At 47.3% G+C, this 27,542-nt stretch overlaps 1 protein-coding gene across 1 annotated transcript in view; it reads left to right on the forward strand.

Moving 5' to 3' along the window:
* Nucleotides 1-27,542, forward strand: part of LOC144942727 (uncharacterized) — a 37,588-nt gene that overhangs the window by 4,921 nt on the left and 5,125 nt on the right. Inside the window, exons 2-5 of the mRNA XM_078870016.1 lie at nucleotides 3,873-4,040; nucleotides 20,145-20,269; nucleotides 20,659-20,986; nucleotides 21,038-21,853. Coding sequence (XP_078726142.1) covers nucleotides 3,873-4,040; nucleotides 20,145-20,269; nucleotides 20,659-20,986; nucleotides 21,038-21,853 — 1,437 coding nt within the window. The remainder of the gene's footprint in view (nucleotides 1-3,872; nucleotides 4,041-20,144; nucleotides 20,270-20,658; nucleotides 20,987-21,037; nucleotides 21,854-27,542) is intronic.

Here is a 27,542-nt window from a genome sequence, read left to right on the forward strand (position 1 = left end):
TCACCAGGCGGCACTTGAGAAGCCGGTGTAATAACGTGCGGCTGAAACCCAGATTCTGAAACCCATCGTAATGTCACGTTAGAGAATGGCCTGTGGAAGGAAATTTCACTTAACTTCTTCTGAGATGCCTCTTTCATCATGCATTAGGGAAACACTTTCCCCAGGTACCACTGCAATACAGAAAACTCCAGTCGCATGGCAGTAAGGTGATTTTTTTTGCTGCTTTTCAAAATCTGGGAATTTTTGCGAAATTAAGTGACAAACCAAAGTTAATTTGACGGTCGATTTAGTGCGGTCACTGGTGACCAGGCTGAGACCATCAATTGGTCACACTTGAAAATCCGGTTTGATCGCATGTCAGCGCATTGACCCCTGAGTCACCCAGCCACGTCAAGACTTTTTTTTGTTAAGTAAAATATTTTCTCCCACTTTCAATTCGAATCCCAATGAGTCACACACACCACACACATATTACGTGCCGGGTGGAGGAGCAGGAATGTATCGGTTCACGCGGTTGCTTCTGAACCCGGCGGCAACCAAAATTTGATTCCCAGCCACGGCTAACATTGGTGGCGAGTGATGTCTGAATGGTCCCGCCGCCCCATGTCCCCGTTTTACGAGCCCGCCCTCATTACGAGCTTGGTGAAGTATTTTCAAACAACTCCCATGACTTACATGGCATTGAGAGGTCCTGATCCAACATGGCGGCTATACATGGTTATCATTATTATTATGAGTATGTTGTATTGGATGCTGCCGAGTATGCAAGTGACCATTATTAAACACAGTTGCAAGACAATGAACGAATGTTCCCGTGGGGAATGTGGATTTGCGTTGAATGGGACTTACACGGGCAGCTTGCCTTAACATGACCAAGCCCAGCAGTAAATTGTCCAGGTGTGTTACTGGCATGGGTGGAGATGAAAGCCAGAATTTGGCTGAAAAGCGAAGGCGTTTACCACTTAGTAATGTCTGTAAATGACATCACACACACTGGCAAAGACAAAAAATCCCCCCTATAGCCTTAACAGACTGTTGGGGCAAGCGCTGAAAGCAAGCAACTTATGAAAGTCGGCATTGGGCACGAGGAGATAGTGTTGGCATCACCACAACTCTCTCGCCAATGCTGACGCTTCACACACCGCATCAGATCGGTTTAGATATCACTGGCCGCTGATGTTAGCCGCGGCAAGGAGTCGAACTAAGATCACCAGGTCCGAACTGCTGCAGCTATTCGCTCCTCACACAAAGACAAAGATCCTGGGCCTCCCTTATATTGACTGAACCTCAAATGAGTACGTGTACCTGGTGCGGTGTGTAAACATCAGCATTGGGGAGACATGGTCAGGTGTGGTACTGGCAAGACCACCTCTGCATGTGCCGTGTTGGCCTCATAAGAGGTTTGTACCCCACACAAATGAGAAAGACCCCCCCCCCCCCCCGCTATAGAGCCTATGGAGATTGTTGGGGCAAGTGCTGTTAGTGCTGTACTATCGGTGTACACATTAGTTACCTAAGAGCGTGAAAGTGAATCGTCCTACGAGTGTCCACATGAATGCAACGAGAACGGAGAACAATGTTCACCTCGGTGACACTGAGCTCGTGGTGGAGATTCCACGTTTCCATGACAGGAGAACACCTCTCCATAGGTCAACTATTGTAAACTTCCTACAAAGTTCATAATAAAGGTTTTTGGGGTAGATCGTGTAAATATGTCAATCCTCCACCATCAATGAGGGATTTGTCACGTAAACAAAATGACAAATAGTTCACTACTTCAACCCACCGGTGTGGTGGAGAGTGAATCCACAACATTTACAATCCGAGTACGACGTTTTGCTGGTAATTATATCCAGCATCATCGGGCGAATTGCCAGAACAGTGGGTGGTGGAGGGTTTCGACACATTTATACTTACGCGATCTAACCCAAAACCTTTATTATGATTTAAAATTGGTCGCGAAAGCCTACGTGTTAAACTTCCTACAAAGTTGTGCACCAGCATCACCATGTTCATGGTGATGATGATGTGCAGAGATAGTATATGTGTCTTTTGATCTGTCAAAGCGAAACTTTTGCCGAAAAGTTAGATCTGCTTTCACTTTCATAAAATTTACAATAAGTTAAATGTTTGTATCCTGGATGGATTCTAAATATTTCCAGCATGATATTTGCTCTTACGGCTGAGTTAATAATGCCGTTGCTTCTTTTGATGATTCTCATGCTTCGGTTACGGATATAATGTTGTTGCTGCCGCTGCTCCTAATGTTAATAATATAAGGTTCATGATTATGACCAATTAATTATCTAACTTTGGTTTCTCCATATTTGCACAATCCACCAACCTCCATCTCGTTATCTCTGCACGACAATAATATCGACCGTAATAACGACATATACACCACCTACCTGCCTGCGATATATATAGGTGTGCATGTGACGACCAATCACTGAAATCTTGATTTGAAGCTTTCGTGACTGCAGGAATCCATTACTCTTTGGTTCTTACGGTAAAGTCACGTAGGTAGAAAAATGTAATTAAATTAAAAATAAATGTTTATATTTGAATTTCGTTTCGATCGCAACACAAGTGACCGTCTTCAGCTGAGAGAGAGAGAACGCTACTGAAGACGGTCGCTTGTTTTGCGATCGAAACGTCGTGATCTATTATTTTTTCTACCCTACGTTACTTTACCGAAAGAACCAAAGAGTCAGCAATCGCTGAGTTGCTGGAATCGCTGAGTTGCCACCATGCTCTACAGAGGCAGCAGCCGCTGCGTGTGAGTGACGCAGCTTGCTGATGATCAAACGGGCGGTGTGAGACGTGAGGGATGGTTGTTTTGTCTTGCGGTGTCACCGTTCGCGCCTTTGTGAATGTCGTGGAGAGCGGTGGCACACCGGTTAGCGCTGCGCTGCAACACCAAACCTGGCCACCCGAGTTCCATTCCCGCTCACGGCCAACGCCGGTGCCGATTATTTGAACTGGTCCTGGGTCTCCTCTAGGTCGACTCAGCCTGAATTGAGTACCTGGTGGGGTGTGGGTAAACATCGCGACTAGGGAGACAAAGGCGGCCGGGCGTGGTGCTGGCCACCGACTCTCTCGCATACCGTACCGGCCTTCATAGGTGCTCGCTAGCAGCACTTGCCCCAAAGGTCTGTGAAGGCTGTGCAGGGTATCTTTGTCTTTGTGGGTGTAGGGGGCGCATTGCACTCGGAACTTGGTGAACTTAGTTCGTGTCCCAGCCATGGCTCATATCAGTGGCGAGTGATGTCTGAGTCATATCCTTGGCCCCTACCTGGGGGTTGACTCAAACTTACATGGCTACTTGTCGTGGTCTATAACCGTGTGTCAGTCACCCTACGTGTGCCGTGTGTGTGTGTGTGTACACAATCACTGAAGGTGGTGATTATTGTGGTTTTGAGTTTTATGATAATTTATGCTGCTGCTGCTGCTGCTACTACTCAGCTGCTGCTGGCACAACTGATGATGCTGCTGCTGCCGATGGTGATGATGTAACTGCTGCTACTAATGAGGTTGCTGTTGATGCTGCAGCTAATTATGGCCACGTGTAAATGCTGCTGCTACTGACGATTATGCTGCTGATGATGATTATCACGGTTAGCTTTGTACGGCGCGAAAGAAGTTCAACATACATACATGATAATGCAGTTTTTGGTGATGTTACTGCTGCCACAACCGATGCTGTTACTGATGATGCTGCCACTACTGATCACGATGCCACTTACGATGCTCCTGCTGCCGCTGCTGAAGCTGCAACTACTGCTGCTGCAAGTCCTAACACACCTCCATGCCCTCCACCCTCTCGCCCTCTCTGCATCCCCCCCTCACCTCCCCTCGCTCGCCACACTCAGCTCATCGCCGTGGCCATGGACAAATTCACCGACATGGACATATTTCGCGACATCCTGGACGTGATGTCGCGACGGAAGGTGGCCGTCTACATCGTTCACGACGAAGGGAACATGCCCTTCTTCCTGAGCATGTGCGAGAGGGTCGGCATGCACGCGGGACACCTCAAGGTGAGCTCCGGGGGAAGGGGGGGGGGGGAAACTCCAGGCCGGCCGTCCAGCAGAGTTTGGCTGGAGAGGCGGTCTGAATCGCGCGCGCAGGCAAAGAGGCAGTTCTCGAGCAATAGTGCAATCGTTGCTCAGGGCGCCACGGTGTTGACTACCTCGCCTGGTGTACGGGAGGTCGTGGATTCGATCCTGACCCTGGTGCCTGTATATGTGGAGTTTGCGTGTCTCTCCCGGCGGTCGCATGGATTTTTCTCCGGGTTCTCCGGTTTTTCTCTCCACGTTTAGAATCAACATCACCGTGCGTTTCGAGTATTTAGCTGCTGTACATTTCCACGTGATAAGCCACTTCGTTGAGCTATCATTTGTGCCCAGGTCGCTTCTGAAAAAGAGCTATATAGCTCCATGGGCCTTACCTGGTAATATTACCAAAACAAATACTTAATCGTAAGCTCACTGGGGACATACAATCCAGAGTTTTCACGGTTCCATCTCCTGGCAACTGCAGTTGGAACAATGTGGCGAGTTTCTTCAAATCCCTCCCTCCTCCCCACCTATACCCCTCCTCCCAGCAGAGTAACTGCGTACGCCACAGTCGATCGTTAAGTTGCACGCGGTGGGGTAAAGTGTGGGTACTGCCAATTCTTCCACGGCTTTTTAGCCAGTGTGGTAGAGTAGGCAACTGTACTCCCTGTAGGGGCTCTATAGAGACCCCCCCTCGTGGAGACCCTTCCGCCAGCAGGGGCGTAGGCAAGCTGCTGCAGGGCCGCGCCTTTAGCCGTTTTTTTTTTCACCACAGCTTGGAGACACCACCGTGTGTGTGTTGTAGCCATCGCCAAGTCTCACCGGGGTCCCAGCCCTTTAAACTCCACCGCACTCGGGCACGCTGGTTTATAAGCGCGGGCGGCCCGGACTCGAAATTTGCGCAAATAGTCTCACGAACGCTGCCTCGGTGTCGCTGACACGGCCACCCGGCCTCCTCCCCGCACTTGGTATTATTAAGTTACCGTGGAAATGTTCCTTCGCCTATTTTAATAAAGGAGGACTTGACATCTGTATAAAGGACATTGGCTTGCGCGAAGATCGCCCAGAGCTAAGAGCTTATAAATAGGCGGGTCTCTATAGGGACGGTTAAAGTTCTACCGTGGGTGTGCGTCGGTGTCATAGTTGTGCATCATCATCATCATCTAGATTGAAAACTCATCTCTTTAGAACTGCTTTTTGTGTTTAGTTTGTTGTCCTTCCCCCGCACCTCCAATTAAGACGGCCGTATGTACGTATGTATGTTGAACGTACGTTGCCATCTTTGCCAATGGAAGGTGCGTGTGCGAAAGACGTTCAACATATGGACATCATCACCACAAGCCATGGTCAGTCCACTGCTAGATAAAGGCCCTCCCCATGGTGTCACCATCTCTTGCGTTACGTTGATGTAACAATTCACCGTGCCGCCTGCACACGAGCCTGACTTCTTCATTCCATCTCCACGGGGAACGTCCTCTCGTGTGCGAATCCCTCTCCTGACTGCCACTCCATCTCGACCAGCGGCTCATCAGCTGCCATTTGCTTTCGCGATGTGCCCTACCCAAACAGTCAAAATCGCGTCCTTAACCTGCGTGTCTTTTGCAATCCATGCGTTCCTTCTTGCAATGAAAATTGGGCATGTGACTGAATGTTCACGTGGCTATGTGACAATCCCGGAAAGCTGGGTTTGATTCCGGGTAATGGTGGACATCCACACATCCTCCCCTAGGTTGACTCCACCTGAAATAAGTAACTTAGGACTGAACACGAGGACTGACAAATACAGCTAGGCCGCATTGCCCTATGGTGTGATGTTGCTAGCCTTAATAGATGCTCGCTAACAGCATGTGCTCAAAGAGTATAAGAGGCTAAAGGGAAGACATTGTCTTTTTCTTTTCATTTGTTGAATTACTTTTGTAACATGATTGAGGGTACTTGGATGACACTCTCAGCCAAAGAGGCATCCTTGCTCAAACAGGTTTCTACATCGGATAAGATGAGATGAGGATTCGTTATCTGATGATACAAAGGTTACGTATCCGATGAGACAACGGTTCTGTTTCGAATTGGTAGAAAGTTACGTATCAATTGTTGCGAAGGTTCTGCATTGGTTGAGACGTGGATTCTGTATCAAAGACTCGGATCCTAAAATGGATTCTGCATCGCACGGGGAAGAGGTTCTGCATTGGGAGTGGGCTTACGGGGCTGTACGAGATGAGAAGTGGATGGCGTAAGGTTTATCAGTCCTCTGAAGAGATGGGAGTTCTACACCGGATTGGTATCACATTCTGCATTTAACGCGGCAACAATCGCCCACCAGATGAGACGAGGGTTTTGAATGGGATGATTTACACTTTCTGTCATTCATGTGGACAAGGGTCATATTTCATGACGGGTCGATCGTTCAGTCAAAGATACGACAAGGGGTCTGTATCAGATGAGACGAAGGTTCCGTATTGGATTAACACAAGGGATCTATATGTCACCAGGGTCACCCTCTTGCTGTGACCTTACTGTGACCTTGCTGCGGTGGTGATGAGAGCTATGCCGGGGGGGAGGGGGGGGTTTCTGGCTCCCGGCAGGTTCAACCACACCGCACTGGTCTCAGGCGTGGGGCCTGACAAACGACAGCATACTGGCACCTCCACGCTGCGGGCTGGGTGTAGCGCTAACAACGCTACCCCGGACAAAAAGGTTTTGTTACGGAAACCAAAGTGAGAAAGAGAGACAACACTTAGGGCCCACAGTAGACTCAAGCCTCCCTCCAGGGCAGTATGACCAACTCGCGATGGAAGCCTGTTGGAAGTCAGGAGTGTGAAGGAGCACCCCCTGGGTCCTAAAGCCAAGATCAGACTCGATACGTGTAACGTCCGCGCCATGTACGAGACGTCAGAGACAGGCCAGGCCCTCCGTGAAACGAAGAAATTCAATCAAGACAGTGAAGGATGAGCTGGCAGCGATCGGCCTCTCTTGGGGTGAGGCTCAACGTGTTGCCAAGGACAGGTAGAAGTGGAGAGAAACCCATTGCGGCCTCGTGTCCCATAGGGGATGAAGAGCATTAACTAGCTAATGTGTCACCAGGCAAGGGTGAGGCGATGGTCATGGGTCGCGGGAGACAAATGGTGCATCGGATTCAGGATACCAAGCGTCTCATTTGTACCATCTTCCACTAATTGTGCTCGGGCCAATCGACGCTTGAGGGACGTGTCCATGTTTGGAGATTGTTTTTGAAACATGCGTGTACATATTATCGTCCTACAATGCTTTCTTGATACATCAGACCGCATATGTATATATATTTTAAGAAATCTGCCCGGGGCTAAACTATCTTGTTACCAAACTTTGATATTGGGTCGGCAGCGTGTGAATGAACGACCACAATTTCTGCGGCTGTGGAAGAAATGAAATAATTTTTGGGGGAGAGGTGTCTCAGGTTTTATTAAGTTGAGTGGTTTTTTTTCGAAAACACATTTGCACCTCTTACCGCACAGGTCTCCCTTGCGGTTTTTCTGCACAAAGCCTTTATCTCTCTGGGCGATCTGGAGTAATCTGTACTCCCTAATAGAGGGGGAAGAGTGCACGCGCCCAAGCAATGATGAATTTGCCACGATCGAGGGTTGCGAGTGGAATTCACGAGTCAGATTTTTTTTCATAAATATCGCTCTCGGTGTAGCGGCCACTAGTGGCTGCAGGGGTCATATGAACATACCGAACCAGTTACTCATTTCAGGCTGAATCAATCTAGGGGAGGCACAGGACCGGTTTTGATCATCGTCACTGGGGTTGGCCATGTGCGGGAATCCAACTAGGGTCGTCCGGTTCGTAGCGCAGCGTGCTAACCGCTGCACCACCGCTCCCCATCATCACACGTAAAAATAAACAACTCCCATATTCTTGGTTCTTTCGGTAAAGTCACGTGACTTTACCGAAAGAACCAATAATATGAATCCCTGCAGTCACTAAAGCTTTAAATCGAAATTTAAATAACTCCCATTCAACCTGCACTGAAACTCCCTTGGGTTAACTCGGCCTTAAATGAATACCTTCTGTGGCGTGGAAATATGAGCACAGGGTTCTGGCCAAACCACCTCCTTGTTGTGTATCTTGTTTAGCATGAATAGGTGCTCGCTAAGACACTGGAGCAATGCGCTTCTAAATCTCGATTGAAACTCATTTCTTTCTAAACTGCTTTTTGTGCTTTAGTTTGTTGTCCTTCCTCCACAGCTCCGATTGGTGTGGTTGGCTCTGCACGGTGCAAATTAAGTTGAACATACTTTGTTCCCTTTGCGCACACCCGCACACATATATAACCACGTCAGTTAGTAGACGCACTCCGGGCCAGCCTTCCCAGCCTGCCCTCACTTGTCTGGTGGCCTCTCCCCTCCAGGTGATGTCACTGAATGTGCCTTAGCACGCTCTGCTCCTCTTCCTGGGGATTGTAGTGGCTCTGGTAATGATGCTTCGTTTAAACGCCGCGTGCGAAGGTACGGCCGGGTGTGCCAAATCCACCGCTGGATGAGGGCTCTATAGGATGGGGCGTTGTGTTCATCTCCATCTTCGTCTTTCATCGACAATTCTCTCATCGTGCTATGCCTACTGTGTGCCACTCTCCCGTCGCGCTGCATCCGTGTCTCCACCCGTGTCTCTCTTCCCTCACCTGACTGCGTCTCTACCTTTCACGATCGACTTCTGGGTTCCGTCCTTGCGTACGGCTGGCAAAACGTTTCGGGAGCTCGGTGTGAACGTCGAGGTCTGCTGCTGGCCACGACCAGAAGGCCTAGAGCAGGGGTCGGCAACCAAAATAACAAGAAGAGCCATTTTTTTCCAATTCGGTACAAAATTCAGTATTTCAAGAGCCGCAATGCATCTGAGTACATACTGTACATACGTACATATCGTCAAGAAGCAGCCCGTAAAGAGCCGCATGCGGCTCCGGAGCCGTAGGTTGCCGACCCCTGGCCTAGCGAGAGGAAGCGTTTGTGTCGTCTTGCTGCTCCTCCTACATCAAAGGAGCGCAGACGACAGTGGTTTACTCTGTGGTCCACAGTTTGTGTTGCGCTGTTTACAATCGCTCTGCGGCGCTTGTTTTTTAATTTCAGTGTTTTGGTTCATCCACGTCATGATCTGGCCACGTATTTGATTTAAGTCCCTGCACACTACCCGACATACGTTTTGGCCAAATCACTACGTGGCCTAACCCAAAAATCGATTTTGAATCATAATTTAGGCACACCACAGGTAAGCACAGGTCTAATACAAGCAGCACATGTTTACATTACACTGGTCGGAAGAAGTCCGAAGGCAACGTCGAATACAAGCACACAGACCAAACCCCGTCGTTTTTTTCTCAGTCAACCTCAATCGGTCAAAACTGTGGAGTTCACTGTCATGAAGCTCAACGCAATAGCACACACACAGGTCACGGTGCTTAATCAAGTTCTGCCAGCCGAATACGGCTACCAGTTGCCAAACTGTCCGGGTCAAACACGCATCAAACCCGTACACAAGTCGCCACCATAGTAGGCAACATGTTTTCACGGTTTGCTGCAACTCCAGTGTTGATGGAACAATTGCTCTTGTCAATGCAAGTCAACAGTGGTCGTCTGATGTAGACACTGGCCCCTGCCATGGGAATGTGGAATTCCTCCCCCCACCACCACTGACTCAAAGGCAACCGACAGAGATGAGCGCCGCGCTCAATGGCACGTCGTTTTGAGCGAGGAGACACCGACACATTTTTGTTGTTGTTAACCGCGTGACGTCAACGAATTCCCGAGCGATGTTTTTAAAATCGTGAGATATCGCGCCTCCCTTTCCCACGGGGGGTGAGGCGTCGTGGCGTGCCGTTTGGCGGTTTCTGAAACGGAGCAAACACAACCAGCGAAACAAAACAAACGTGGCCCTGGATGGTTTTTTTCTGTCGGGCTGGGGGAGGCGGAGGTTTTGCCCTCTTTGTCTTCCATCGCAGGTGAGGCCACGGGAGGGTGGCATCAGGCCACGTGATTTCCTTCGCAGCATGCCCCACGTCCTGCCTACGCTCAGCCAAACTGTTCGGTGGCGAAAAAAATAAATACCATACGCTTACACCTCATCAGCCACACGGCTTTCTTGCGGGTTGCGTCGTTTCAGCCTCATTAGTTCAACCGAGCAAATTCCGCACCGGTTTTAGCCTCCAGTGCCTCATCAGCAGAGTCAGGCTGGTGTGAACTGCCAGATGTTCTAGGCTAGGGCCTTCTCTGTTATATATGGGTCCGAGCTGAACACGAAACTGTATAATACATAGCACAAAATATTAATTTGCGCCGTGGAGAATGTGAACACTGAGAAATGTGTGAAGAGATGGACCATGAGAATGGGGAGACTTGTGTGCTTATTTCGATGCTTATATTCTCCATGACGATACTTTTGATAAATGTGTATTAAAAGCTGCTCGGGCTATTCGTTAAACTCACTTTGGCGCATTGGGAAAGAATCATGGGTTATGAATGTACTGCCAGCTATCGGTTATCCGGTGAAAAATCGGTGGGGGGGTGGAGGAGGGGAAGGGGTAGCCCGCATAAAACAAAAACATAAAAATGCAAAACATACGAACTCTGGCCGTCGGGGTCTTGGCGCAGTTCGCGAAAAACGCTGAGAGTATGCAATTATTTAAATAATTATTTTCTCTTTCTACGCGACTTTACCGAAAGAACCAAAGAGTAACGCTGAGAATGATTGTGAGGACTGAATGCGGCATCCCTCCTCTTATGGCCTCTGACACTTGCCGTCACGTGGGCACGGAGCCTCTGACCCACAGCGATTGAGGAGCAGCAGACCGTGAAACCAGTGAACACGTAAAGATATGAGTTGAGTTATTTATTCACAGCAGTGGTGAATGGACCTCTATACATTCATGCAGCATAACATATCGCCGATTATTTACTTTTACTTTTCAGGCCACAGTGTTAATTGATTAATGTGTTGAGTTTTTAGTTATATCTCAGTCCCACTGTATCGATGCCTATGAACAATCCACCTGGAATGCACCTCTCGTCAGATCTCAAAAGCTGATTAGGCTTTGAACCCGGATTGTGCTTGAAAGGGTGACCACTTCACAAACCGGTCGTCAGAGACGGCCGCTACGTACATTCAATGTTGTACGACACTTCTACGCTCTGGCATCTGTGCTTCTCGCCTCCACTGTTCCCGCGCGGGGAATCGTAGTGAAGCACGGTCAATAACTCCACGACTGACAAGACGTGGGGAGACCCTCGTTCAGCCATTAGTCGACAAGGGGGCTGCAGACATCTCGGGTAACATCAACCAGATGTGTTTGAATTCGAAGAAGTGTGATTCTGAAAAATGGTGCCACGGACTTTGAGCCTTTCCCTGTGAATGTGGAATATTCCACGCTGGATCAGGGCCACCAATGGAAGTGAGGCACCGCACACCTGTTGGCTTGGGCAGGGAGGCAGACACCTTGATGCGTTTATTGACTCCGTTTGCCTGCCCAAAACTTGTCCGAGCATGGGCGCACGCACAATTCGTGTGGCCTAATGTTCCTCCCTCTGTGAGTGTGTGCTGCAATTCAGCTGCTCGTGGGTTTGGCGAAAAATGTATCCGGCTCATTTTGCCATGCCAAGAAAATCAGTCACAACTAATGAGCCTAATTTCCACTTTCACAATCCATCGTTGACTTTCTTGCGGTTCAGTCTGGAGAACGGCCTTGCTCTGTATAGGCCAGTCTTGTGTATTGGTCAGCCTTGTTTCAGTATAGATCAGTAGAGATCCGTATCGAGTAAGCTGCTGGTTTAAAGCCTCCCCAATGCCATCCCTATTCCTCACAGTCACGCAATGCATTAACCTCTCTCTCTCCTACCCATGAACTGTTCGCATCGCTCCATCTCCATGGAGGTTGTACATTCGGGCGTGTTCACCCCTTTGGCTGCCATTCCATCATCTGTCTCACTCATCAGACACCATCTCTTCTAGCCACGATGCATCCTGGAAAATATCGCGTGCTATACGTTCATTAACAGTCAATAAAATGTCTGATTTGCAAGCATTCTCTGATCTTTGTGTTCTTCTCTGCGTGTCAGGGCGAAGCTAAGCATGCATCTGTCTTCGTGCACTTTGCAGTTGTTCTTGCACTTAATTTCTTACTTTCCGGGTTTTGATTCATTGCATAAGAGGTAATGGGGCACCAAATGAAAATAATCCCTTTCACATCTCTTCACAATTTTAACTCCCTCTGAGTGTGCGGTATAGAGATCGCGGCATTGTGATACCCAATATATTTTAACGTGCTGTTCAGTACAGACAAAATAGTTAATCTGTTAATGGTCGAAAGGCAAAAGTAGAAGGCAAAATTAGCTCCAAAAAAATGTTTAAGCCAGCGTGGGCTTTGGTGGGTGCGGAACTGAGACATCCATTGCACACTATTATCCTCTAACATGATTTTGACAAAATATGCCAAGAGTTACAATGACGTGAGTGATTAAGGTAGAAAATTTACTAGTTAGAATAGCTCCGTAAGGCTTTTGAAGGTGTTTGCTTTACACAATTTAACATCATTGTTTTCAGGGACCTTGTTGAACTTTAAAGTAATACTAGAGTTATGCTCTCAGCTCAGTCACCAATTACTCCACGCAAAAGATATGGCTTTATGCTTAACTTGGCAAAATTCCAGCTCTAAATTCCAGCTTTAAAACTGTTGTTTTTACCACCTTGTGATGATCGTTGCTCTGAACGTGGGCGGTTGGGAAATTACTGCCTCCTGAATAAGAGGTTACTTTAGAATCGAGCTCCAGCCGTCGAGTTCATAGAGCAGTGCGCAAACCACTTTACCACCACTCATTGTACACGTACATACGTGCATGCACACACAGAAAACAGTGGATTTCGTCAGACTGCCCAGCGTGTTTAAATGTATAATCGCTTAATGGTAATGCGGTCTAAGCGCCGACGCAGGAATTGTGGTTTCGTGTGCATGCGTCCACCTTCTCTAAAGCCACCAGCATTGACGGGCATTGCATAAGCAGCGTGTGGTTTTCGGGTAGGCTGTTGATTGATTGTGAAGATTCATTTATTCATATTGTGAAGATAGGCACACGTGAACGGTTACACGGGCACAGAGTGCAGAGATACACAGGCGTGTGTTGTTACACACCGCGCAGAGACTCTAACGCAGACATTCAGAAATAGACACGTACGCATGTATGTATATTGAACTTCTTTCGCACCGTATGTAGCCAAACGTGCTAATCGGAGGTGCAAAGAGACATGAATAGAGCCGCATGTACACGTACTCGTGCACAGAATTTGATTCCCGGCCATGGCTAAGACATCCACGGCGAGTGACATCTTAACCAGCCATGGGTCTCCCGTTTACGAATCTGCACCCTCGAGTGTGGCGAAGTGTGGTCAAACAACCCCCGATGACTAACGCAGCATGGTGAGCCATTCATCCAGCAATCGAGTGTCAGATTGCTACTTTTTATATAGTAAAGTATTTTTACTCAGAAGAGCGGTATATGTCTTGGATGGCTCATAATGGCTATGTCCTGCGAGCCAGCATCTGACTCTCGAGCCAGCATTTTTAAAATGCTTGGGTTTGAGCATTTGGATCCAAGTGGTCTTTAAAGGTTCACAATGGCCATTTCAAAGCATTGCCACAGCACTTTTGAGCACTTGGGTTAAATTTCTGGAGCTGGGCTTCTTTTGGAAGGATCATAATGGCCGACTGCGAGCCAACACCTCTTGAGATTCTGGGTTCGGTCTATGGCGGCGAATGTCTTTTGGAAGATTCGTAATGGTTATGTCGAAACACTGAGCCATTGATTGAGACCCCGGGTTTGAACTGCTCACTCGTGACTTACGGGCCTGTCCCGTGACCTCCTGCCAGTAAGCTTTCATAGCTGCACATGACGTATACCAGAATTGGCACGGGCGTTGCAATGATGCCATCGCCACTTTGTGGTGAACGGAGGTTGTTGCTAAGGTTTTTCTGTGTCTGCCAGGTGTACGAATTTGCCGTATAGCATGCGCCCCAATCGTGGCGTTGGCTGAGTGGCTCACGCTGCCTATATTGTAAAACTAGAATCATGATTATCATGTCCAGACTGTGTCGGCTTTAGCAGTTGTGCCGTACAGGTCGTGCCCACCTGTTGTTCGGTGCGATGTCTGACGTTTCACTAACACTTGCCGGAAGCTTCCTCAACTCCCAGGTGGTACACTGCTCACTGACAATTAAAGCACTCTCCTAGATGTAGTGGCTGTAATGAGTGCCTGTCATTAGAAATGTAACGATGCTTCGACTGGTAGCGCTTTTTTTAAGCTCGCAATTTAACGCGTCAAATTGCATATGTAAGAATCAACGTCGTTCTTTGTGTGGGTTCTCTGCAATGTGTTCGTGTGACCCTGGTAGCCGCTAGAGGCTGCTACTTTTTACCACAACGTGAACGAAAATAGAATCGCTTACTCTTTGGCTCTTTTGGTAAAGTCACGTAGTTAGAAATAAATTAAAATAAAACAAATCACGACGTTTTATTTTATATCTACCTACGTGACTTTACCGAAAGAACCAAAGAGTATGGATTCCTGCAGTCACGAAAGCTTCAAATCAAGATAGAATCACTTCTTGAAGCCAAACTGTGATGATGTATTGAATCACCATGAAGAGGGGGTGAATCGTTTCACCCCTACCCCGTGGCTTGTAAGGCAGGGTTGGTGGATCAGACAGAAGATGGAAACTGTTTCAGAATTGCCCAAGCAACCCAAGCAGAACTCTCCTGAAAATGTATCTTGAGACTCGGCGAGGCTTTCCCGAACAAAATCAAAACGTTCAAGTCATACTTCTTCCTATGTATTTGCAGTCCTCATCAATTTGTGGAAATTGAAAAGGCGTGGAACATGTCCAGACCAAATCGCCTTCGGGGTCAGAGAGTTCAGCCCGTACCATTGACATCTTGGCTTCAAAATTGGGCTCCCTCCTACCTGTGATGCAAACTGGGTTCTGAAATCACCACGAAAAAGCAATTAGATTAAATTAGTTTTTTTTTTTACAAATTGGAAAATTGTTGCTTTGAGTTTATAAAAAAAATAGTTTGATTGGCATCAAACATTCTTTGCAAGGCATATAAATGGTGAGCCACGGATGCAGATAAAAAAAAAGGCTGGGTGAAGTGACTTCAGAAGTAGTTCCGCAACATCATCTTCCTGGACCATTATTTGACGGAATGCACTTGTTAGCAAAGCAGAGTTCTGAATATGTTATTTTCGTGTGTCATGACATGATTCCATTGGCACACTCGCAATATAATCTCAAAGAGATATTATATTCCTTTAAAAATGTATAAATTCTTGGATAATGAAAGGGAGCACAAAAATTTATGTCAGTTATTTGGGTCAAATCGGTGGAGGGAAGGATGTCAAAGCAACCGTTGGTCGGATTAACATTTAAATGTACACCCCGCCCATTACACATGGGGCTAATTGCTTAATGAATCCATCGTCTGGATTGCAACGCTTTTCTGGTAATTATTTCAAGCGATGAGTTAGCGGCGCTGTGGTTAAAATGCTCCACTCACAAGTTAGACGTTGCAGGTTCAGATCCCGGTCGAGGATTGACTCGGTCCTTCACCATCAGCATCATCATCACCATGATTTACGTCATCATGAGCCTCACTGCCATCATCACTCTAAGATTCCCCGATGTATATTAAAAAAAACGTATTATTTCTAATGAATGTAATATATTATTATCACTAAAAAATTTGTATCATTACAATCATCATCACCATGATTTACGTCATCATGAGCCTCACTGCCATCATCACTCTAAGATTCCCCGATGTATATAAAAAAAAACGTATTATTTCTAATGAATGTAATATATTATTATCACACGAAAAATTTGTATCATTACAATCATCATCACCATCATAATCATCATCTTCACCAAAGCTATCATCATCATTATGCCTCTGGGGTCTGTAAAACAAGTTCCACCGTTGGAAGTTAACAGTGATTTTTACGTGGATTTACTGATCCAGTCTTGAGAATGCAGAATTGCCACCATATGCTCCGGCCACCAAAGGGATATGCATTTCGCCATATTTCTTGTTCGAGCATGGAGGAGGCAGAGAGGACTCGTAAGAGGCCGATCGTACGACACGATAGAAGCCGCACCCCGTATCTCCTTTCATAACTCTTGCACGGTTACATTAAAATATCTGGTCATAATGAGCCCCTGTATCTTTGGCAATATGTGGAGGCACTACTGACAGCTCGCATGACAGCATCTGTGGTTGTACGCGAAAATACCTCCAGATAATCCATACCACACTCTCAACGCAAGAGATCTGAGTTTGATTTCTGGCTACGCTTCATCGGTCGTGAATGATATCCTGGGCTCCTCCTTCATGAACCTTTTCTAACTAGCTTGGTCAAGTTTGGTCAAATAATGCCCATGACTGGCATGGCATTGGCAGGCTTCCATCCTGTATTTGGATTAGTGGCTATTAACTATTGTCCACGTATCAGCGAAAGAATCTGCTGTCTCTTCCAGGTCACTTCAGATTAGCACGGTTCGAAAGAAGATCAACATGCATACTTCTGTTTGTTTTGAATAACGAGTCTACTGTACGTTTAGTAAACAAAAAGTGCATTGTTGTCAACTTGAAAATTGATTAACCCAGTGCTTTTTCATTTTAAAAAATGTTGATCTTTGAAAGTGCCGAAGAGTTGACCAGCTGAGTTCATTCTACTGGTAATCTTCTCACGGTCGAACCAACGAGGCCGCATTTTGCTCCATTATTAACTCATTCCTATCGGAGCAGAATCTTGCACAGACGCACATTTCATGAAATCCATCGGCAGCACGGTACAGGAGGAGCAGATAGAAACAGAGACAAAGTGAGAAATCGAAAATAATAAATTCAGACACGCAATAGAGTGAAGGATCGAGACAGGTGGAGAGAGAGAGACTTTTGACTTTTCAACAACTTTTATTGCCGCCAGCAGCAACAGCACTGGAGGTGATTCCGATATGAAACACACAAAGTTACCAGCAACACAAATAAAGCAAACGCTACAAATCCACGCGCTGTGGTGCTAAATGCACCACGCAAAACACAAAAGAAAAGTCACGTGGTGGTGGTGGTGGTCATCGCGCACGCCACAGTTGACGAGCGAGCGCTTCAGAAGGTGAACACGAGGGTGCCGTCCACGCTGGTACAGAGAGGGGCTTTTCCGGCTCCCCAGCGTTCGAAGAAGACGCACACATCACCGACATGTGTGTGGTATGCGTGCTCCAGCCGGAGCGGCGCCTTAAGCAGGCCTCTGAACACTGGAAGCACAGAGACAGCGGCTCCATATCAGATACAATGTTTTGCTGGTTGGCTCAGAGGACAGACGGAACGTCATGTCAAAAGGACGTGTGGGTTGCTATTATATAAAGAAAAAAAAGCGCGTTGCACATTTATCAAAATGTTGGCAAATAGGTTAAGCTTTTTTGTTCTTCATACAAAACAAAGAATTAAATCTGATCAGACTGGTTTGTAAAAACGCAGCAAGTAGCACGAATCATGAGATCACTCGCAGCTAGAGAAAACGTAAACAGGGTTCGTCAAAAACAATTTCCCTCCGATTTTGCCTCCAGCGCACCTGGGCACCCTGCCCGAATCGAAGCCACGTTTTGATCACGATTATCTCTAGCAAAACTTGGAGTGAACCTCAAAAATGTGTTCTTTTTTTGCATGGAAACCACACATCAGTGGCATCTGAGAATTATAATAATGTACACCGCTGGATGAACACCTCCTCACGGTGCATTATTCATGTGGGGGTTGTTTGACCATACTTCACCATAATGGCCTTCAGTAAGGAGAAGGTGGCCCTACCCTTAATTTGGACAAATACTCTGAACAACCCTGTACAATGAAGACAACAAATCGAGAAATAGCACGAACAAATACGAATTGATTCTCGAATTGAATTCAACTCGAATCGCGACGATGAATCTAATTGCTGATGTGGAAAATGTATGCCGAGCCTAGCAGCAGGCAATGAAACGGCTGGGAATCAGGCGGAAGGGGTCACATGTCTCTCGTCTGAAGCTATCAAAATGTAACGGAGAGGTGGTGAGATGTTTCCACATCCCAATAAGGCCACAGGTTCGTGGACGTATGTCTTACCTTCATAATGAAGGTTTTCGGGTGAGATCGCGTAAGTGTAAATGTGTCGTAACCTTCAACCACGAGACACAGCCAATTAGTAAGGGATTTGTCACGTAAACAACACGCCAATTAGTTACTACTTCAGCCCACCGGCGTGTTGGAGAGTAAATCCACAACATTTATAATTTGATGTATGCCATACCTGTCAACCCATACCTGTCAACCCATACGGTTTAACCGTATTCTTGTAATTGAGTTTTCAGGTCCACACGGCGTACGGCCGTTTCAATATGGTCATAAAAATATGTTTTTGTCTATTCGTTTGTGTTTCTCCCTTGTGATGGGACTTTATAGGATGAACGTTAAAATTTATAAGGGCGTGACCAATAAGATCTGAATTGGTCCGTAATAATGTCGGCGCTGATAAGGGGTTGACAGGCATGGAGATGTTTCCACATCCCAATAAGGCCACAGGTTAGTGTACGTTTGTATGTTGAAGTTCCTTCGCGCCGTACGTAGCCAACTGGACAACAAACTAAATATGAAAAGCAGTTCTAAATAAATTAGTTTTCAATCTGGATTTAGAAGTCCATAGCTCCAGTGGCTTCCAAATACAATCTGAGTGTGTCTGTACTACACGATACAGTGTGTCCTCAAGATCATGTGGGCACACGTACTGTGGCCCGCATGTTTTGTGAAATCGTGTTTTTAAGGAATTGCAAACAAAAAAAATGGAAATCGAACCCACGAAGTAAAAAATAACCCGAATAGCATGCAAAGCGATGCTGACATCGTGTTATCCAAATGAAACAAATTATTTGCCAATGCTACTGCATTGGCAGCGATGCACGGAGAAGAATGGCAAAACAAAAAGCGCAACATGCTTCGTGTTATCAACACTGTGGCCTTACGAAGAAAACTACATAATGGGTGACCGTAATCTTGACTTAAAGCTTTCGTGACTGCAGAAATTCATACTCTTTGGGTCTTTCGTTAAAGTCAGGAAGAACGTAATCAACCAGGTAGGGTGTTGACTGTTATGTTATCCGACTGTCTGTTGTATTACATTACATTTCTAAGTATACTAGATTTGTGTTTCTATTTCATTTATACCTGATGATGATTGCTTGTGTTGCAATCGAAACGTCGTATGCTAGTATTTAATTTATTATTTTCTCTTTATACGTGACTTTACCGAAAGAACCAAAGAGTAATTCCTGCAGTCACGAAAGCTCCAAATTATTTTTTTTCACGTAGATAGGTTCAAATAAAATAACAAAAAACTAAGACGTTTCAATCGCATCACAAGCGATCATCATCGGGAGGAAAGAGGAGGAAAGCTGCTGATTGCAGACTGTTCTATAGGGTGGAAAATGGGTGACCGCTTCAGGCAATGGGCCTTCTATGCAGCACTTGGCTAGTCTGCCTCTCCGGCCTCTCTATATCCACTTCTTATTTGTAACGCCGCAGTGTTATTAACGAAGGCGCTGAGTGTTTATTGTCATACGCGCTTGTCTTAATGTCTGTATGTTGAACTTCTTTCGCACTGCACATCGCCGGCCGTGCGAATCGAAGGTGCGGGGGAAGGACAACAAACTAAACACAAAAAGCAGTTCTAAAGAAATGCGTGTGTCATTCGAGATGATTAAAAGTGCATAGCTCCTGTGGCTTCCTGATATCGGAAGGAAGAGCCTTCCAGATGGCCGCAGAAGTGCGTCTGAAAGCTCGCGCAATGCGGTTACCGTCTGAGCAGAAAACCCCGCGAGTCATTAGTCGCAGTTGAATCCTGTCCTGTGCAGTACACTCACGTAGGATTGGATTTGCGCGTTCCCGAATTCGTTTTGCGACTGTCGGCGGTCCTTACAAATCGCTTTGAATTTCTCTGGCAGTACGTAACGACGTGCGTGGTGTACGTACGGTGCCGTTGCAGAAAATGCGCATTCGCAGTGCGTGTGGGGCTTCCTTCAGCACGCGCAACGGAAATGTCATCAACGGTGTCCTTGGGCACAAGTTCATGATCATCGACGGGGACAAAGCCATCGCTGGCTCCTACAGGTGAGCAACCTCCACGTTCACCTCACAGCCTCTTGTCACAGCGGTGAGGGTTGCCACCTCAGAATCAGAAGTGTATTTCCCCCCCCCCCCCCGAGTAAAGCCCATTGAGCTAAGAATCTCGTTTTCAAGGGCGACTCAACCGTCAGACAACATCAAAGCATCCCACAATGACATAAACAAAATTATTAAGAGGATTGTTCCTCGTGTTGAAGCAGCTGATCTGCTGGGAAAGCTGTACATTCTCCATTGGGATATTGCATGTCCTGGCATTTGTTCGTTGTGTAGTAACAATAATAATTATCAATGAAGATGATTAGTCCATGACTCCCTCCCTATCCGTCTCCGCTCATCCTTCTGCCGATGTCTCTCCCCATCGACGTCTCCCCAAGCTTCACGTGGTCGGCGTCCCGTCTCGACCGCAACATCATCACGGTGCTCACGGGGCAGATCGTGGACACGTTCGACACGGAGTTCCGCGAGCTCTACGCCGCCAGCAAGCCGGTCCGCACCGAGTCCCTGAAGCTTCCCGACGACCCCAACGCCGGGCAGGACCCCGAGCCGAGCCCCTCGAAACCGGCCGTGGCGGTGAACGCCGCCGCCTCCCGCCGGATGCTCAACCCCAAGTACGCCCTGGTGCTCGGACGCGGGCCCGCAGCGGCCGGGGTCGCTGCCGAGAACGGCGTCGCCGGCGTCGACGCCGTGGACTCCGCCGCCGCCGTCGCCGCCGCCGCGGCCGCCGGAGCCGCCGTCGCCGCCGGCGGAGCGCAGCAAAAGTACCGCGAGCGGTTGGACCGCGTCGAGCAGTGGGACGTGAAGGGGGAGGTGGGCGAAGGCGAGGACAGGGCCGACTCCGACGCCGCGGACGGCGCCAAGCAAGCGAGCGCTCCCCGCGAGCGCGTCATCCGCGTCATTTACCGCGAGCGGCCGAGCAACGGGCCGCAGTGCGCGGAGAACGCGGCCTCGCAAAACGCCGCCACCGCCGCCGCGGCACAAGAGGTGGCGGCCGCGGCGCGGAGGAGCTCGATGAACGACTGCGTGGCGGTCGCCGAGACGGACTTGCCTGATGGCGTGGGCAGTAACGTGCTGAAACAACAACAGCTACAACGACGGAACAGCGATTATATTGTTCAGCAGCAGCAGCAGCAACAGCAGCAGCAGCCACCGCAGCCACCGCAGCAGCAGCAACCAGGCAACAGTGAGGATGATGATGACGACGACGATGACGACGACGATGACGACGATGAAGATGACGATGACGAGGGGGAAGAGGATGCTGAGGATGACGAGAGTGTCGGGTACGAGTACGAGGATGCGCAGGAGGGACTGCCCTTAACTGGGATGACCGCGGTGGCGGCGTGGGTTCCCACACCTGCAGTCAATCGGTCTCAGTCGTTCGGCGGAGGCGGACGTGGCCGTGGCGGTGATGACGGACGAATCTTCTCGGCGTTCGAGGGACCTCTGGACGACAAAGCGGGCCTCGCGGGTGGGATGCAGCGCTCGCATTCCACGGAAGAGCCTGCGTCTCCGTCGCCGCTCGACTTTTCGACAACCCAAGACTATATGGAGGCGGGAGATGATGCTGGGGTGAGTGTGACGACACATCCGGTTGTTGTTGTTGTTCGTGTGATTATTGTCCTCCTCGCTTGGTATGCAGGAGGTCGTGGGTTCCATCCCAAGCCTGGCGCCTGCTTATTTGAAGTTTGCGTGTCTCTCCCCGTGGTTGCGTGGATTTTTCTCCAGGTCCTCCAGTTTTCCCCTCCACATTTAGAATCAACATCACGCGTTTAAAGTATTTGTCCGCTATACATTTCCACCTGATAAGGCACTTCGTCGAGCTATCAATTGTCAGAGCCATAACTGGTACGAAATGTGTGAAGATGCAAATAGTCGTGACCTAACTCGTGCTAGACATGTTGCCATCATCAGATTCAAACCTGCTTTTGTGAGGTTGTAGCGCTGTGTGCCAATCACTGTGACACTGCCGCCCACGAGCCGGGAAAAGGGTATTGTTATTTTTGCTCAATGTTTGTCTCAAACACAAAAATGGGTTTTGGCTGTGCACGTAACGATGAATTGATTCGTAAATTAAAATCGACTCTGGCTCTCGCGACATGCACATTTGATGCTAACCTTACATTTATGCCAACTGAAGTAAATAAAAAAAACTGTGCAAACAAGACTGGTGAGCTTAAAAACAATACAAATGAGATGGCGAAAAATTGAGACAAATGCAAGCAATTCTTGTAGTGTTGAGCAGACCCAGAACCGTGCTAAGCAATCAACTCGTGAGGAGGTTGTATCATCACATTTCTACCACCAGACCCGTGAGTACATCGATTCGTTGTCTTTAAAACACAGTGATGAATGTAGTAGCCAATTGCGGCTGTGGGGACCACATGAAACCCACTGCATGCAACGTGTACGAATCGACAACTAAAATTACACCGATTCTTATCCCGCTGAATCGATGCATGCGCCCCGAATGCTTAGAAATTAATGTTGGACGATGAATCGATGCGTCGGCATACCTTACGTGGCCTGCAGGATGCACGCACGGCTATCTGTCCAAGAGTAATTGGTGTGCGGTGACGTTAAAAAACAACGGGGTGAGCATGCATCTTCTTTCGTCCTTTCCTCAGCGGCAGCTTTAGGCTCGGCTGTCGGCTCTCTCCATCCCTGGCCCCATCTCGAGTGCCCTTATTCATTTCACTGTGCGGACCCTTTTCATTTAAGTCATCAAGCGGCATTTTCTCTCTCTTTTTTTTCTTTCTCTGCACATGCAACTTTAATTGCAGCTGGCTAAAACAAATATTTACGGTTGCCCTCCCGTAATAATAACAATTGCATGCACGCTCCATTATGGTGCAGGGCGTTGAATAATTGTGCCGTGCAACGCAAGGGGAAAATGGGCATCAAATGCGACGCTGTAGTTACAATCGCGTAATGGCAGCCACTAATCCATGGGTTGAAGAGTAAGCGAGGCAGCGGGCATGGGCCCCCCCACACCGCTCACTGATTTCTCTAGTTTCAAGTTTCATTTTCAAGTTTCATTTATTAGGTATAGCCCTGTGAGCCATTCGGCTCTTGAATCGGGTGCAACCGCAACAAACAAACAAACAAAAACATGAACAAGAAAACATCTTAAAGTGACTATGTGCAAACAGAAAATCCAAGAAAAGACAGAAAAAGCACCGTACACCAACACTGCGTACCCACATCGGCCTAGTTACCATCCCAGGGAACGGGCCCAACGTATCTGGGCAGGAATCTAGGCAAGGTTGGGGTTGGTCGTGTTGGTGATTGGGAATCGTGGTTAATTAGATCTGTTTGTCAACTTCCTTTACCTACAACGTCATCTCAGTGCTTCCGGTTGACTTCACCCATAGATATGCGTGGGTGCTGGAATATTGTTGCACCACTCTGCAGCAGTGACTCTTGTCTGAGCTCAACGTTAACAGGAAATATCCCCCACCACCTGTGGGTGATTCCTGATTCCTGTTCATCATCACCTTCATGCTGGATGAAGGCCTCTCTGCTTCATCAACATCCTGCCTATGGGCTGATCTCATCTCTCCATCCTCCACTGTGGTCTTCCTCTTCGATGTGTATTGCCAAAGCCAGCTAGCATTGCCCAAACCAGTTGACCTTTTTTATGTTAACAGTCAACAAGATTGTCCATAATGTGCATCTGTTCTCTCATCCGAAATTTTCTATTCCTTTGTCCTGGTGCATTGTCAGGCATGCATTTCTCTGTGCATAAGTATGCACTTTTCAGCTGTTTGCTCAGCGGTGGTTGTCAGAGTCGATGTTTCCATTCGCCAACACACCGAATAAAACAAACACGTCTTCTCTAGGAGCTTTCATTACGAGGCTCGTCATTGTCAAATTAATTTCCCCAAAAAGCAACTCCAAATTGTTGCTGTCGCTCGCCGCGTTACGTCGGCGTCTGTGCCCCGGTCCACCTTCACGGCTTGCCCCAGACAGACAGACAGACAATCTGTATTCCAGTCTACCCTTTAAGACGGAAACAGGAAGACTTCTTCACAATTCTGGCCTATCGCCTGATGAAGCGGGTTGTTGTAATCACCAGCGAAACATCGTACTCGAATTGTAAACGTCGTGGGATTTTACTCTCCAACACACCGTTGTCTGTTGTGAAGTAGTAACTAATTGTCAAGTTCTGTTTACGTGACAAACCTTACGAATTGGCTGTCGGGTGGTGGCTGCTTTAATGACGCATTTATATTTACGCGATCAAACCCCAAAAAAACCCTTTATTATGGATATTGGTCGCAGAAGGCTACGTGTGAAACGCACACTCAGCTGTGCTTTCCCATTGTGTCTGCCCTCCAATTATTCCCTTTTGTTCGTCAAACTTTCTTTGACGTGGCTTTTGTTTCGCTCGTGCTTATTCTTAGTCCTACTTTGCGGCATTCCTTTGTTAAGTTCATCAAAAGATTACCGAAGTCGATTTCCATTGGTTGTTGCAATGAGGTGGCTTCATACTCTCTCCACTGGCCTGCGTGCCTTTATTTCTCCAATCCAATTTTGAGAATACGGTCAAGTTTCACCATCCGTAGCCTTGATGAGAGCATTTATTCCTCGCATTTTTTGTTTTTTGTTACTTTCCTCATGCAATTGCAGCGTCTCTCTAACATGTTTATTTACGTACTGTATGTGCATTTTTATATATACGGTATAAAGGCTTTGGTTTGTGAGAACTTGGATGAATATATCAGTTTCCACAGAATCGACTAACTTTTCATTGTCTTCAACTCCCAATTGAAATGGTATTCGATATTGAATTGCCTTTTCTAGATTGTGGATATTAATGTTGTCGCTTTTGATTTGCCTCTAAATTACTTCTGTACCATCTTCATGACGAGTTAATATATTTGAGCCAAGAGGCTGATAGGTATGCAACAGTCACATCAGTCTTGCATCCTATTTTTGAATAGATACAATGGTGAGGGCACCATACGACCATTGAGATGTTTCACATCTGTGTAAACGTTCATAAATGCTTCAGCCAATGTAGCTGTGATAGCTGGTGCCACTTTCGGCGATGATGTCCACAATTCCATCTGCGTCTGAGAGCATTTGTCCTTTTTCGTTCCATGAGGTGCAGTGGCTACTACTTTAACTGTGACAGCTGGAACATCCTCATCGATACCTGGAACAAATACATATACTGTATTTAAAATAATTGGCTGTAAAAATCCGCATCGGATTCCGCTGCGAGTTTTTCGAGTCCTTTACTGAGAGACAAACCATGACCCATACCCAGAGAGCGTCCTTGCCTCTAAACAACAGCTGGCAGTTCACCGGCATTGTTGGTTCAAGCAAGCCTGACTGTGCTAATGAGGCACTGAATGTCGAAACCGGTCCAGAGTTTGCTTGTGTTGAACCAATATTAGTCCGTTCAACACGTAGGCTTTCGTGACCAATATCATCCATGATCCAGGTTTTTTGGGTTAGATCGCGTAAATATATAAATGTGTCGTTTAAACCCACCACCACCCGACACAGCCAACTAGTGAGGGTTGTCACGTAAACAGAATTTTCTAACTGCGTGACTTTACCGATAGAAACAAAGAGTATGGATTCCTGCAGTCACGAAAGCCTCAAATCAAGATAGAACATGCCAATTCGTTACCAGTACAACTGTCGCCTGATGAAGCTAATTGTAATTACTGTCGAAACGTCGTACTCAGATTATAAATGTTGTGCCTTGGCTCTCCAACACACCGGTTAGTGCTGTACTAGTGACGAACTGGCCACGTTCTGTTTACGCGACAACCCTTATTAGTTGGCTGTGTCGGGTGGTGGCGGGTTTAACGACACATTTTTATATTTACGCGATCTAACCCAAAAAAACTGGATTATGGCTGAGCCGCTATTACTAACATCATGGGACTTCCAGAAGCACAAGGTGGCTGATGGGACAGATCTGTGAAGAGGTCATGTTGCCTACTTCATTTTTTTCATTCATTACCTTCTCCACAATGACACGAGTGGCTGGTTGCGTTGTTCATCGTGTGGTTTGATCCCATCTCGCTGTCTTAAGAGTGCGTGCTTGCCGCTTTCACGCTCCCACTGCTTGTTATGACATCTTCACGTCACCCTGTCGTGCATTCTCTTTGTGTCCTGGGTTCGCTTCTTTCCTCATTCTTTACTTAATTGTTTTACAGAGTTCCTTGCATTCTAGGTTTTGTGGTCATGTTTCATCTTGACAGACTTCTTTTCTTCGACTTGCTTTCTCGGCCGTCACACATCGCGTGCCCCCCACTATTTTGTATATCTGAAACATTCTCCCGCCGATTTCAGTGAGTGCTCGTTACAGTCTTCGATGTTTTAGCCGGTAATGTACATTTCATAATTTTGCTTCTCTACCAGGGATTTGAATCTGTTGCTTAGAAAAGTTCGCTTCCAAGTGAACTAGAATCTGTGAGAGTAACCATCGTGTTCTTGCCTATAATAATTTGCGTCCACTCCTTAACCACATTGAAGTGCGTGCCACGCATAATACCATCCGTCAAATGTTCATTAATTATATTAGATTCATTGCGTAGTGGGAAGCAGAGGGCAGTGTAAAAATAGACACCTTTTATTTAGTCCCCTGCTTCTATGCTCCCACACCTACACTACCCGCCTTCAACAACCCACACTGACCGGCATGGTGAAGTATGGTCAAATAACTCCCACCGCCCGCAAGGCGTGGCGGAGGCCCTCATCCAGCAGTAGATTGACAAAACGGGCCGTACCTGTCCGCATGCACTCATCGACCCTGGGCATACGTTCATCGCTGTAGGTTGTCTCGTGAAAGGCGACGAAGTTGCCAATGGAGGGACGCTCCTGAAACTCAATCTGAGAGAGTGGCGTGACTAATCCTCGGGTGTATTCGGCAATAGGTGCTCACTTACAGGATCGCCTTACGGCAGGGGCCAGCCTTTGTCAAGCTGCCTTAGTGGAGTGTTCAGCTGTTTTCAAAGGAGTGACATTTGCTATTGTGCGTGGTTGTTTTTTTTACGAGAATATTTTAAAGCGATACGTGTAATGATATTTTGACGATTTAAAAAAAAAGCGAGTGACGGAAGTGAGCACGAATATGTGACTCGCTTAATCCTGCGACGTTCATCACTAACGCAAAACAAACCAATTTGACGGGACCTGCGGTGTGTGCAGGAGGGATGATGTTGCTTGGTTCGCGAGGGCCATGGAAGATCGGGCAGAATTTACTGGCGACGGAACCCGGTTCTCACACCTCCCATTC

Source organism: Lampetra fluviatilis, chromosome 1 (genome assembly GCF_964198595.1).
Source record: "Lampetra fluviatilis chromosome 1, kcLamFluv1.1, whole genome shotgun sequence".
NCBI classification, from domain to species: Eukaryota; Metazoa; Chordata; class Hyperoartia; order Petromyzontiformes; family Petromyzontidae; genus Lampetra; species Lampetra fluviatilis.